This window comes from Betta splendens, chromosome 1 (genome assembly GCF_900634795.4).
Source record: "Betta splendens chromosome 1, fBetSpl5.4, whole genome shotgun sequence".
NCBI classification, from domain to species: domain Eukaryota; kingdom Metazoa; phylum Chordata; class Actinopteri; order Anabantiformes; family Osphronemidae; genus Betta; species Betta splendens.
Genome location: NC_040881.3, coordinates 14,858,410 through 14,872,527, shown reverse-complemented (window position 1 = coordinate 14,872,527; position 14,118 = coordinate 14,858,410). Strand labels below are relative to the sequence as shown.

Below are 14,118 nucleotides of genomic sequence, written 5' to 3'. Positions count from 1 at the left end.
TAAATTACCAAACCAAATCATACAGCGTTTTTCTGAAAGATGCTCTTTATTTAAACATGTATGTACAGTTAGCTTCAGCTTATTTTCTGCATATTTGTTCAATATTCAACATTGGGACCTTCATAACTTCACTACTACTACAGAACGCTACGTAATCAGAAGGGACTTTGAGTGACGGAGCAACACTGTGCTTGAGTCACCGGCGCCCTAAATACACTCAAGCACACACCATCTATTGTAGGCATTTACAAGAGTTGCATCCATCTCCTGCTGTATCATAAAAATGCAAGACAAATTCCAGAGGATGAATATTCTTTGTCGGCAATATATATACACAATGACTTGGATGTTGGTGACTGATGCTCGTGTGACCGGGATGCAGTATTTCCTCACCTTATTGTGTGCCTGTTAATTTGTCAGCTTTCACCATCTGCCAAAATATCGTAATCTGTAGCCTGGTTGTTTGCTGAACCTCGTGGATGGGAATGAGCATAGAACTGTAGAGTCGTGGTTTCCATTAAAAACTATGTGGGAGCAGAAACCCAGACTGACCAAAGACAGCAGGTGTGTTTCCTGTGGGACCCAGAACCCCAGCACCTGCGCTTGACTTTATGGACATTGTGCTTGTAGTTCTCTACCTACATGTACATATAATCGTAGACTACAGCCACACTGAAAGGAAAGGAATGACCCCGTCTATTAACTCGACACGCTTTATATTTACACTATCCATGCTTCTTGCGTTACTCATTAGGGAGCCGTGTCCAGACGTCTGGGGTTCTGGTTCTCTGGGGCACAGGGAGTGATGTATGGCCGGTCGTGTGGTGCAGGCGTGTTTGGGTCACGTGGAGGTCGGCTACATGATGGCGCACTGCGTGGCTCCGCAGCAGTCCTTAATGATGGCCACCCCCGACTTGGTGACGGAGGGTTTGTTGGGAGGCGGCTCTGGAATCTGTCTTTTCGGCTTCGGAGGATCTTGTCGTTTTTAGAAGAAGAGGTGAAAGAAGTTATGAAATGATTCACACACACTTCTCCTGACAGTGGGTTATTTTTATCCTTCACTCACGTTGTGCGACTTTAAGCTTCTTCTCCAGAGGCATCAGCTTCAGCCTGAGGAACTCTGCCATCTCCTTGTCCTCCTCTTTCTCCCTGCGGCAGAGCACGGTCACGTCTTAGTTGGTCAATCAAAAGCGAACCGCTTCAAATAAATGGATGCTTGTAATTACTGTACATGACTTATACCATATACAACTATATTTTTTTATCACATTTTGGCTCTTTGAGGTTCAGGCTTTCTGATTTCTTCAGGATTTTTTACTATATAAAACTCATTTCTCATTAAGACTCTCGGATGCTGGTGCAGTAATTTCCAACCATCCTGGGATCTTCTTGATCTTGTCTTTCTAGACATCATCACACCGTTGGTCGACTGTGGAGGACGGAGAAGGAAACGACAGCACGGCTCCATGGTCATCGGCCTCCCTCCCACGCGCACAGACAGCGGGCAGCGCTGTAATGATGAGCGCACCCAGTCCCCCGCCTTCACTCCCGCTCGCGCTTGTTTCACACATTTGCTCTAATGAGGCTCCTTCCTGCTGTTTCTAAGCCGTCCTCTGTGTATACGGTGTAGGAACAGAGGCTGGTGTGAACGGCCGCCTGCGACTTCACGGATATTAGCCGTCTCATGGCTCTACCTTAATCTCTCCACCTCTGCATCGTCAACCAGGAAGTCTCGCTTCTCAACCAGCTTATGGATCTTCAGGATCAGTTCCTCCTCCCGCTGCCGTTGCTTCTTCGTTTTGTCTTTCTCTGGCAGAGAAAGGGGCGAAAGAAAATGAATTATTGAGTCTTGTTTATGACTTAATGTTGGGGGGGATGGGCATGCAGTCGATAGCTCCCTTTCAACATTAAATTACACTGCAAATACCATGTATTGACCTGATTCTAACAAAGTGACCTTTGACTGAAGTCAGCCAGCTCCTAAATAGTGTCGCATCACAAACGGACCCTGACCTTTCTTCACTGACGTAGTTCAGCAAACGTTTTATTTCATTTGGAAAAGGAATTTTTCATTCACAGCTGCACAATCATTCTGTCTCACTTACACAACTTACACACAACAAAGAAACAAAAATTCCAAGTGCACATACACACACAGGACTCGGGTACATGAGCTGTTTGCCACCGCTGGAGTCTCATCTATCGGCGAAAGCGAGCTCGAGCAGAGAGTGCAAACATCAGCTCTTCTCTCGCTGCCATCTGGAACTAAAGTGGAGCGGTGCAGGAGGAGGGGGGGTCTACCACGAGCACAGAGAAGGAGCCAGGGTCTGTTTGTCACGTGACTCTCATCATGTTCACAGCACTGATCCAATGTCACATGGGCCGAGGGCGGGTCGTCTGCTGTTCATCTTGCAGTTACCACGATGATGATGATGGACATTTTATGGTAGTTATTCAAATAAAGCTCTGAAACTGGGATGGAAGTTTGCAATTGAACCTTGAGTTGTTTTCATGCATTCATTTCTGAACTCCACTCTGCCACAACAACATCACAACCAACATTAACACCAACGGCTCCAGAACTGAATTCAAATCAGCACTAAAAAAATCACATAATAAATTATGACAAATTATGGCAAATAAATCCTTTTCAGATCATAATGCAAACATACTGTAAGCAGCTTCTGTGTTGGATTCTATTAGATTGTGCTGTTGCTTCTTTTTCTTTTTTGACCCCCCCTTACTCTGTGTAATTGATTTTAAAATAATATAAAATAAAATAATATAAAATAAAATAAATAATATTAGATGAGCAATCATGTGGCACACACACACACACACACACACACACACACACACACACACACACACACACACATACATCTTCCTCCTGTTGCCAGGCGTCATGTACGTGTCGCTGTGTGTGATGCATCTGACGTCAATGTATCACTCAAGCTTTTTCTCACTATATGTCAATCAGTGTGTGTGTGTGTGTGTGTGTGTGTGTGTGTGTGTGTGTGTGTCTTTCACTATACCTGGCACTGCGACAATCTGCCTCAGCTCCTGCTTTAAGCTCATGATATCTTTGCAGAGCTGAATGTCATCCATCCTAGAAAGAAAACAGCTCATCAGATTAAAGAGCAGCTCGGTGTATCATCTGCTTCCTCTGCCTCTGTGAGTATCTGTTTCTGACCCATATGACGGTGGACAGAGTTATATGAAGCCTGAGTGCAGACAAAGCTAAAACATACTGGGCCACTTTTCCCGTTTAATCTCGCTGAGCCGTGTGTCTGTCAGGTTCACCTCGCGGGTGAGGGTCATTAAATCTGGTCCCCACAGTCGAGGCCCAACTGCATAAACCATTTTATGATGTTGTGATGTTTCATCTGGTGCCATCGTCAGGTCACACAATATTCTCCTCTATTGTACATATGCCCTGTTCAGATCCGACTCAAATCTAACTGGAAACACGGCATTTTTCTCAAATAAAAAGTCACACTGAACCAGAACTGACTGTTTTGTGTCAGCTGCCGTGGATGCAGTAACTCATCGCTCTCTGACTCCTGCAGCCCTGACGTCGGGCCCCTGGGTCGCTCTCTGACAAGTGCCACCGATTTAATCCTGCCAGTGATAGATCAGGTTGATGACTCATTCGCGGCCTCCTCCCTCCTCTCCACCTTCCTCTGCATTTTTCTCCTCGCTCCACTTCACACCTCCCTCCTCCGCCTCCTTTCTCCCCCTCGCTCTGTTTTCCTCCCGCCTCGTGCGTCGCTCTCTGTGGTTTCCAGCAGCTTCTCTACTCCATCCGCTAATTGTGTGTTGACGAGCCGCGTTGAGTCACAAAGATCCTGATGCCGGAGACGTAAGCAGCGCGGCAGCCTAATGAAGTGGGCGTCTGAAGTAATATTGCTAAATGAGTGAGCGGCAGCAGCTTCATCGGACGCCTTGACCTGATGATGCACATTTAAGACCAGCAGGGACCCACAAAACACAGGTTTCTAGTGAAATTGCTTGACTTATATATATTGTTAAGCTTTACTTTATGAATCATTTACAAAACAGAACATAACTGGTTTGATTATTATGTTAAATAGACTCCACAGCTTAATATTAATAAATAAGCATCTACAAGTTTCAGTCATTTGAGACTCAGATATGAACGTTTTGAGGCTCACTCAAAACAGAAGCAGCTTGTTTAGTATGTTTTAGAGCAAACCTAATTTCATAAAGACAAGAGAACGAAGAGGAAGCGAGTGGGTGCTTGTAGATGAAACCTTAAGATTTGAAAAAATCTGCCCTTTATTATAGAAGTACATTTTTGTTCTTTGTGAAAGGGCAAAATAAGATTGGAAATAAAAGAATGAATACGTGGCCTTGGGGGCGGAGGATCACTCCATCATTGAGCCTAATATGTTATTAACATCCATGTTGTCACGTTGCCCAAAAGCACAGACACAACAATCCTGTGATAAAGATAATGAATCATAACCTCCGCAATTGCTGTTGATGAGGAGCCAGAGAGTTTATCTCAGTGACTCATTCAGCAGCTATTGGCACACGGAGGCCTCTGAATAATCAATGGACAAATGAACACTTCCCTCAGTATTGAACTGCCTTAAAACAGCCGATCTATGTCACAGCGAAACACTTTGAAGCCTGTGAAGGTGTGCCACGATGGGGCCGTCAGTTGTCACGGCAACGGGGACGACCTCGTCGGTCGCTCAGGGACGACAAGCGCAGATGTGAACCTCACGACGCTAACTCAGCCACTTACATGAACCTCAGCTCAGACTCTCGGCGCACCAGGACCTCACGCAGCCGCTGGATACGAGCCATCTCCACCTCGATCTCCTCCGGAGAGATGGTGCTCTCTGCCATGGACACGTCCGAGTGACCTGAGAGGCAGAAAAAAGGAAGAAGAAGACACAAGACTCTGAGGCAGGAGAGACTGAATCGATGTAGGAAGGTTGGTTAGAACCATTGCTTCAGATCCTATAACGCACTATTTCTCTATAAATTTATACTTACAGCGTTTTCAGACACAAACTTATTCCACCGACATGCATCTGTTACTGAATGAAGTGAAAGCATGGTAAAAAAAACTGTGTTTGCGAACATGGAGGATGAAGAAGCGGCTGCTTCCGACCACTGCAACAGACGCCCTCAGCAGCATCTGAGCGGCGTAACAACACGCCTCGACCCCAACGAGGCGGCCAACGGCATCATGCAAAGGCCAAGGACCTTTTAATCGCCCACCGTCACACATTTTCAAAGGCCACTTAACCAGTTCGGAGATATTTATGCATCCTGCTAGAAAACGATGCGTCTTTATGCGATGCATGACATTTATCCAGCGTCTCCAGTCAGATGCAGGTCGTCCCGCAGCAGCAGCAGCATCCTGCAGTCTGCGTCTGTGGTCCTGAGACGGAGCTGACTCACCACAGCAGACAGAAGTCTGCACAGAAGGGCCCGGTTTGTTTGTGCATCTGATGTTGAATCACCGCTCAACGTGACGCTGGCGCCAAGTCCAAGTTTGCGTCATGAGAAGTTTTGAGAGGTGTTTTTCTCATCTTTTGTCTCTCTCTTTTTTTTTTTTTTTGCACAAAGTCACTCATCGCCACGTGCTCGCCATCAACAGGACCAAGCTGCATTAAGTCCCGACTGGGCCTCTTTAAAGTGCCAATGTGCCGACTCAGTGGGGCCTGAGCAGCCGCACACACGCTCGCCATTAAAAACGCTGCACAGCGTTGACAGCCTGTAATTAAAAGGAGCTGGATAAGTGAGTTTAAACATCAGTTTTAATAACCACATCACCGTCACATGTAAACCGCACGTCCAATTAACGAATTGTACCGACTGGCTCGTCACTGTGACTTAACGAGGTGTGAGCAGCGCGGAGAGCGAGGATGCGGCACATGGGGCTCAACAACAGCATTTGTATGACAACATCCCCCCCACCCCAACACACACACACACACACACACACACACACACACACACACACACACACACACACACACACACACACACACACACACACACACACAAAACAGCTGGTGATGACAGAATACAAAGTGCAGGGTGAACACAAGCAGCGCTTGCGTTCTATAAATAATATAAATAATATAAATATCCACAGGCTTGTGTTCATTCTCTGAGCTCATCTGGAAGTTTCTTCACGCCTCGCTCCTCTCTGATGTCTCTGTGACGTGATACCTCTCAGTGTTGCCAACTGTGACACAGTGGGAAAGTCGTATCTTTTGTGACTTTGTTGCCGCTGTCAACACATGCGTCATTCGCCGCCCTCTGCAGCTGGTAATGTTTACGTGTGTCAAAGCTGGCTTTCCAGATGTGTGTGTCATTTTAAAGATAAGTATCACGCCACAAACCACATGATGACGACAAAAACTATTAATTTGAAAGTCGTTGTCATTTATAAACCAAAATAAAACAAATGAATATGAATTAGAGTTTTTGATATGTTCTATAAACTTTATATAATCCGTCTTAAGATGTCATATAATAAAAATGTGCCATAATTCCTGATTAGAGAAGAAAACCGCTGTTGAAAGCTGTCACTCCACTTGCTTCGTGTTGGTGCATCTGATCGGACTGAACGAAAAGCGCCCACAGGCTTTTGAACACAAGGCTTTTGTCACGTAGAAGGTTGATGCTACTCGAACGGTGCAGTCCGCGCAGGGAATTAATGGGCCTTTTAGCGCCGAGGCAGCGCTATAGATACATCCCTGAGCTTTGTGACTCACACGTTAACCATTGCAGCGCTGCCCGCTCGCTGGCTGTTCACACAGAGGAACACTCTGCGACAAACCACGGAGGGGACCTGGGTCTGACTGCGCGAGGCTAACAAGCAGGCGTTCGCACGCACCACGCTCACCTTTGTCCGTCGTCCACGCAGTTTCCGACACGGAGCCGTAGCTCCTGAGCGCGCGCTCGGCGTCCGAAATGGATTTCTTCAGCTCCATGTCGCTCGCGCAAACGAATCGAGGGGGGCGAGGTCGTCCTTGCTCAGTTCTCCGCGTGCACTCTGCGCGATAACTCAGCTTCACCCGGTGACAAGGCGCGAGCGACCCGAGACGCTGAGCATCTTTATTCAAGCTTTCAGGCTGCTCGACGTGTGGATGGAGAGAAGGGGATGTACGGAGCATGCGCACTGCGGGCGGGGATGCAAGAACTTGGGAAACACCCACTGGCACTGGGATGGTGTTAAAAATAAAACAAAACGATCACGTTAAAGTTTGGGGCCTTTTCATGTTTTATTCTGGTGTCCTTTAAAGACCTATATTAGATCTTGAAATATTAAAAATATTTAACAAAGTAGAACATGGGGAACATGGGAGCCAGGTGTCTTTCTATGTGAAGTTTGTCAGTCAGGTTAATTCAAAACTCTGAACTGCCCGTAGGTGCAAATGTGAAGGATCTGTCTGTGTGTGGCCCTGTGATGGACTGATGACCTGTCCAGCACCATCTCATCTCCCATCCAATGACAGCTGGGATGCATTCCAGCACCCTGTGGCTCTCAAGAGGACAAGCAGTTCAGATGATGGATGGATAAAGGAAGACTAATGCAGTAGTCATGTCATGAAAGCCAGTGGTTGAACAGGTGTTTCCACATGCTACTATTACAATTAAGACCTTAAGTTTAATTAGCTCTTAGGGCAAAAAAAATGTACAGGTGTTACACACATACTGTGCTCATGTTAAACTATGCTTAACAAAAGCAAAATAAAAGCACAAGTGGTATATTATTAATTTATTAAATAATAAATATTACAGTTCTTTATCTAATTCGTAGTGCAAAATGTTAAATACTTTCCATGCATCACAATCAACCATCTTCTTAGTAAATGTCGCTAATTAGGCACATAGATTTGTATGGATCAGCTGCTGATATGACAAACGTTGAGAATCAGTGACTTAAACATAGAACCACAAAAATAATAGAAATAATAACGGATCATTTAAATACTTTAGTACTCATCTAAACATACACAAGAATCCAATACGCCTGATAAAATATCAAACAGCTGTGAACATCACGCTGAGTTTCTGTACCCGATTCAAACAGGCTTGCCTTAACATTTTCATAGTAATTACATCTCTCTTTACAGAAGCAACCGATTTTTACAAAATATCCCAAAGATTTAAAAAAATGTTTGCACCATCAAATGGAATTAAGGAATCAAGAAAACATGCAAAGAGATACAGCAGACATCATCACACACTAACATAATTACAACAGGCTGTCAACATTTCCATATTCAAGTAATAAACAAACCTGCAGTAATGTTCAGTAGTATGTTTATTACTAAAATTTATGTGAAAAGTTTTTTTGTGTGGTTTGGTGAACTTGAAATCCAATTTGGATATTGTCCTTGTTAATAAGTATTCATACATTACTAATAAAACTATGAATATAATAGACTTAATCTGTGTAGTGTGTTTCATATATTTTGGCACTTGTATAATCAAAGTGTAAAAAGAAACCATGGCACCCAGAAACTAGTCATTCTGTCACAAACGATCTCAGCATATATTACGGGATCGTTGGTCCAACTGAATAACAAGAGTCATCTGTTCTATACACTGCATTTAGAAAAACAACCTGATGAGAAACAATCCTCTGTAGAAGCAAACTGTGTGAAACTGTCCTGTACACCATCCTTTTGCTGGAGGCAGGTTCCCAACGTATCACAATTTTGGCTTGAACCTTGGGAAACTTTAACCTCGGTTCGTGGCAGTGATAGTGTGGTAACAAGACAGCAGCAGTATACAGTGACTGTCGCCTGGACCACTTGTACCTGTGTCCTCTATTTTCTCCACCGTCTTTCAGTTTGGGGCTGATTTAGATGCTGCCATTTCATCTTTGGCATCCGCTACTTTGTCTTCAGACTCCACAGTCGCTTCTGCATCATTCCCTTTGGAGGGGAACAGCCACACCAGGGCAGCGCCGGCGGTGCCGTCCCCGCTCTGCAGCGAGAAGCAAAGGAAGGTGGCCCAGACGAAGGCGCAGCAGCCAGTGAAGCTAGTCCTCATGTACAGAGGCACCAGCGCAAAGTTTAGAAACTGGAGGGGGGCAGGAATCACAATATCTCTGTAAATAATTACTTCAAATTTTAAGAAAGGTTTGGTAAAGAAAGATTTTCTATGCAACTGTATTGTCTAAAGTGGTCAGAGGGTTTAACCTTGTTTATGCAATAAATCAACTTCACTGTACACACAGCAGTTCCTCAAAGTCAGAGATGAACATTTACACATAAAATGTTGATTTTTACCTGCATGAATGGCCAGAACATGAGCCCAGTCTGAAAGTAGAAAGCGTAGGAAAGCACACCAATATTTATAGACTCATTAAATATTGACGAAAACCTGGTAAGTAGTTAGAAGCATCACTTGGTAGGAATCAAAAACTGATAATGGATCCACAAAACCATGGAACACATAGACACACAATACACAGTGTGTACATGGGGCCAGAGGAACACTCAGCATGAAGTCATTAAAGCAAACCGCTCCAATTTCGATTTGAAGAGGCAGGTTAACACACAAATCAGTGTCCAATCCATCACTCTGAATCCGTCTCCTACCTTATAAGTATTTAGGAATTTCTTTCTCCAGTCGTCCATCACGTCCTCTTTGCCCTCCAAGAAGCTGACACCTGGTAGAGACGCAAAACAAGAGCAGCAAAGGTTTTATCTGTATCAGTATGTAAACACACGCTTCGATACTGCTGTTCCACTGGTCCACATGTTGCAACACATATCTATTGAGTAACAACAGTATCAGTGCAAATAATGTGTTAGGAGTGTTAGTAGGAGATTAAAGCGGATGTTCCAAATTTGTACAGTTTTGGCATTTCATAATGCAGGCGAGATCAGGTTTCTCACAGTGCCGGTGTGGGTCATTTTGTCATTAGTGAGTTACTAAGGTGACGAACAGGCGCAGCCGTAACGTTCAGGTCATGAACCCAGTCCCGCATGAAGCCTAACTTGTTCGACGGGCTGACGCTTCGAGCGCAGACAGACGTGGATCAGGCTTCACGGTGACGGGTACCTGTGTAGAAGACGGTGGTGGCCAGTGGGGCCGCGGCCGTCTGGTCCAGCACCAGTTTCCTCATCAACATCCCGACGGACTTCCCGGGAAACCTGCGCTCCAGGAAGCGCATCCAGAAGAAATTGAAGTTGCCATGGAAACTGAACGCGACCAGGGCGACGTTTCGCGTGTGGCCCCAGTCCATCCGGTCGCCGCGAGAAAACCACTGGTGGACGAAGTCCCCTCCGGCGAACAGACAGCCGTACAGCGTGACGTTGGTGAACCACGGAAAGCGACGGACGTGTCTCACGAACGCATTCCGCATTATTTTAGTTACTGCGCCGGTAAACGGCCCGGTATAAACTTGCGTAATGTGAAGCTCTTACAGCTAAATAGCAAAATGTTATCTGGTCTAGTCTTTGCCGCACCGCTAATACTATACATGTCAGTGTCCCGTACGACGCTTCTCAACGATAAACTGATTATGTTTCGTATGTAATTAACTGATATACTTTTTTAGAAAGCACAGTCGCTTGCGTAGTATCCAAAGTGCGAACCCACGCCCTGCCGGGCGGTTCTGTAGCTGTAAGACGAACACGCCCCTTTATGTGTTAGAGCTGCAGCCTGTGTGGGCGTGGAAAATGTCACACGTCAACGAGCCGCTTCACGTGTTTGCTTTGGCTGCGGGAAATAACATTGACGAGTTGAACACAGGTCCGGCCTATTTATTGGTTCTGATGTGAAGTAATATACGTTATTTAAACTCCTCACTATTGCTCTATAGAAATAAATGTATATACATTCTCAATGTACACGTGCAGTTATATTTATTTTGCAACAATTACATTAGTATGAAGTTGCACTCAAGCACCTTGCAACTCCATGGACACCACAAACAAAAGGCTTGAAAAGTAGCAGATAATACTGTTTGGATTTTTCAAAAAAGACAAAACTGGGAGTGTCACTCAGAAGGTTCTTAAACACATGCATTTATGAGACATTCAAAGCAAAGATGTTATGTTACCATCCTATCAGAATGAGTTGATTTATGACAAACTTTGCTCAGCAATACAGAGATATTCTTTTTTTTGCTGTTGTCAACAAGGTGCAAAAAGAACAATATTGTCTGTAGTTCTTCTTTCAATATCTATATTTCAGGATCAGATTGTTGGTATTTTAAGATTTTAGCCTTTTGTTTAGTTCATAATTCCCATGTTCGTTTAAAGTTTGTCAGCAGCTGAACAGGAAAATATATGCCAGTTGATTTTTATTGTGTGTCAACTTAACTGATGTAATTTAAATACTAAAGAAATTGTGACAGAAGATTTTTACAATGTTATGACATGGAGTTACAATTAGAGGCAAAGTCAAAATCACTTCCTCTACTCTCCTTAATGGACCAGCCAACTGTGTGAGGAGAGCCATTTATCGCACATACTGTATGGACCAGACTTTGGTCACCTGCTAGTTAAGACACATGGAACATAAAACAAGGTTTGGATAAAAGGGTCACAGTGTATCCACTGAGCCGAGAGGCAAAACGAGACAGATTCCAAGTAAGGTTCTTTGAAAACAAATTATTAGACAACCCTCTCCCATTCCCCCCTCTCGGTCCTGTGGTAGAGCTGTGGCTGCCCTGCAGGAAACAGGCTGTCAGTGCTCGGGTGCTGTAAGATGAACTGGATGGTGGACTTCATGTGCTGGACAAAGTATGGTGGCTCAGCCATAGGGGAGGTGGACAGGTACTGTGCAGTAAAGGAAAGTAATACCAGAGTTGTCTGTTTTCTTATTAAAGTGCTTTGTGTCATAACATAATTCCTGAATTTAAAAGAAATGTTTAAGAAGTAATAGTTTATGTATGGTTGTGTGCAAAAGTTAGTTTCCCCTTTTCCACTTATATGCTAGATGTAAAAACATTAATCACAGCATGTTTAGATATTAGACAATTACAACCTGTAACAAAATACAACATTTTATCTGGGCTGTACATTAATTGTCAAGTCCTATACTTTTACCTTTAATATTGTGTCATCATCTTGTGATAACCAGATGGCAATATCCAAATTTGGAGACCACTTGCAGGGTCCAATTTTTACATATCCCTGACTTGAGTCATATATGTCAGCCATCTGCAAGGCAAAGGAAAACTGTAATATTGATCTTTGCATTAAGAACACTTCAGACACTTTGCAGTCTAGATTACCTGTCCACCAGTAAAAGTTCGTGCTGACCGTAGCTCTTCTGCAGGTCCTTTATAGGAGAATGACGCAGGAAACACGTCGCCTTTTTTGACATCAACACCTGTGTACAACCAGTACACATACAAGTATGAAACACAAACTCAGATCTCACATTCTATGACAATTGCATCCTCCTTAATCATCAATTTTCCCCTTACCTATTCCATATACTATAGGTCTGTGAGTTCCATCAACAACAACGTCATTCATTTCTAAGAAACAAATTATTATTAGTAAAAGTAATATTCCCATTATCCAAACTGTAATAAAATGTCACACATTAGCGCTTTACCTGTGATGCAACATGTTTCCAGATGAATATCCTCTTTCTGTTTATGAAAGGCAGCTGCAAAGTGAAAAGAATGTTTTTTCATGTTAGGCAAGACTTAAACATTGTCAGCATAATATCACAAATGGTCATGAAATAACTGAAATGTCTATACCCAGTATATTAAGGCTGAGTTTATGAGATGTCTTTGACTCATCATTAAATCCACCAACAAGATGAACCTCAAGTCTGCGTAATAAAAAGCAAATAAAATGAAAACGACATTCTTGCTTGTAATATATAGTGACAGTGTGTTTGTGTTTCATACCTGCCCTCTTCATTGGCATTACTTAAGGATGCAACAGATTTCATAAGTAATAGTACTTCAGACCAAGTGCTGGAACCATCACAGTGAGCGAGACAGACAGCTCCACTCCCTAAGAAAATTGATTGATCATAATAGACATTAAAAATGTTAATCTCTAACTTCATACAATGGGAAATGAGGACATGTATTTAATAAAACAAACATAGTCACCTGTATGTCGTAGCACAACCAAATGGCAGGTGGTGGCATCATCAGAGCCAATAACTGACACCCATTCTGTAAAAGACCCGCATGAGTTCTCGGTATGAACGACAATGGTCACCACAAGGTCTCATGAAATAAGTGTCATATATGCAGTGGTTCCATCAATGCAAATGACAGGGGCCTATTCTTGGGAACTACATTTGCAGTTTGCTGATGGTTTTAATTGCATTAAGTAAAAGAACAGCACCAACATTTAACCTAACCTAACATTTGATTGAGGATCTGAGATAAATTATGCTGATTGTCCGATTATTATCACAGGGCTTACTCACTGTCTGCTGGTGTTGTTGCAGCAAACTCTCTTTGTTGGACATACAAAAGGCACTTGGGGTCAACGTTAGCAGGTGGCTTGGAGCGAAACGTTCTGGCACTCTCCTGTGGGTGGAAGAGGACACAACATTTAGCAATGAAGACTTTCGTAAGTTTTGTTTGAATGGTGATTCTTCTACACAATAGCACGTCAAGGTACTATGTCCATAAAACAAACTGACATATAGTAAGACGAATCAGATAGACACTAAACGTACTGAGCACTAAAATAACTGAGAGTCTGCCACAAACTGCCTACTTACTTATTACTGACCAGTGATGAGATGCTGTCCGCAAACTAAATTTAGCCACCAACCTTTAAATGATGATATTTGTCGAACAGTTCCCCTGTCGAGTTGAACTGGTCAATTCTTCGGTTCTGTATAAATAATGGCATTTTCTTCTACGCTATCTTCTTTATCTCCAAGTGAATATCATACTGTTTCAAAAGAAACGAATATCATCCTATTTTTATGGCATAATATCTTATATTATACACTTATATTACAGAATAAGTGCTACACTACTAATCGCTCATTGCCTCAGACTTCCTGTATGACTTCCTCTATCATTATTTATGTTGACATGACCCTCCGCATATGTCACAGCGCCACCTATAGTTAAGCCGCGGAACTACACAAACGAATCAAATTCACTAT

At 43.4% G+C, this 14,118-nt stretch overlaps 3 protein-coding genes across 3 annotated transcripts; all 3 read right to left on the bottom strand.

Moving 5' to 3' along the window:
- Positions 1–27: 27 nt before the first annotated feature.
- On the bottom strand, positions 28–7,163 carry bmerb1 (bMERB domain containing 1). Its single transcript, XM_029150539.2, has 6 exons — positions 6,896–7,163; positions 4,775–4,895; positions 3,036–3,109; positions 1,695–1,809; positions 1,067–1,149; positions 28–975 (listed from the first exon to the last, which is right to left on the bottom strand). Exons 1-6 carry the CDS (start codon positions 6,981–6,983, stop codon positions 857–859), a joined length of 600 nt encoding a protein of 199 aa, XP_029006372.1. The 5' UTR covers positions 6,984–7,163; the 3' UTR covers positions 28–856.
- A 593-nt stretch (positions 7,164–7,756) lies between these two features.
- Positions 7,757–10,714, bottom strand: LOC114855367 (mpv17-like protein). Its single transcript, XM_029150504.3, has 4 exons — positions 10,072–10,714; positions 9,606–9,676; positions 9,294–9,323; positions 7,757–9,084 (listed from the first exon to the last, which is right to left on the bottom strand). Exons 1-4 carry the CDS (start codon positions 10,373–10,375, stop codon positions 8,848–8,850), a joined length of 642 nt encoding a protein of 213 aa, XP_029006337.1. The 5' UTR covers positions 10,376–10,714; the 3' UTR covers positions 7,757–8,847.
- Positions 10,715–10,860: 146 nt separating this feature from the next.
- Positions 10,861–14,041, bottom strand: ntan1 (N-terminal asparagine amidase). The gene is made up of 10 exons (XM_029150497.3): positions 13,776–14,041; positions 13,423–13,525; positions 13,097–13,162; positions 12,887–12,995; positions 12,734–12,807; positions 12,583–12,636; positions 12,449–12,502; positions 12,254–12,351; positions 12,066–12,179; positions 10,861–11,795 (listed from the first exon to the last, which is right to left on the bottom strand). The coding sequence occupies exons 1-10, from the start codon at positions 13,854–13,856 to the stop codon at positions 11,631–11,633; spliced, it is 918 nt and encodes a 305-aa protein (XP_029006330.1). The 5' UTR covers positions 13,857–14,041; the 3' UTR covers positions 10,861–11,630.
- Positions 14,042–14,118: the final 77 nt, after the last annotated feature.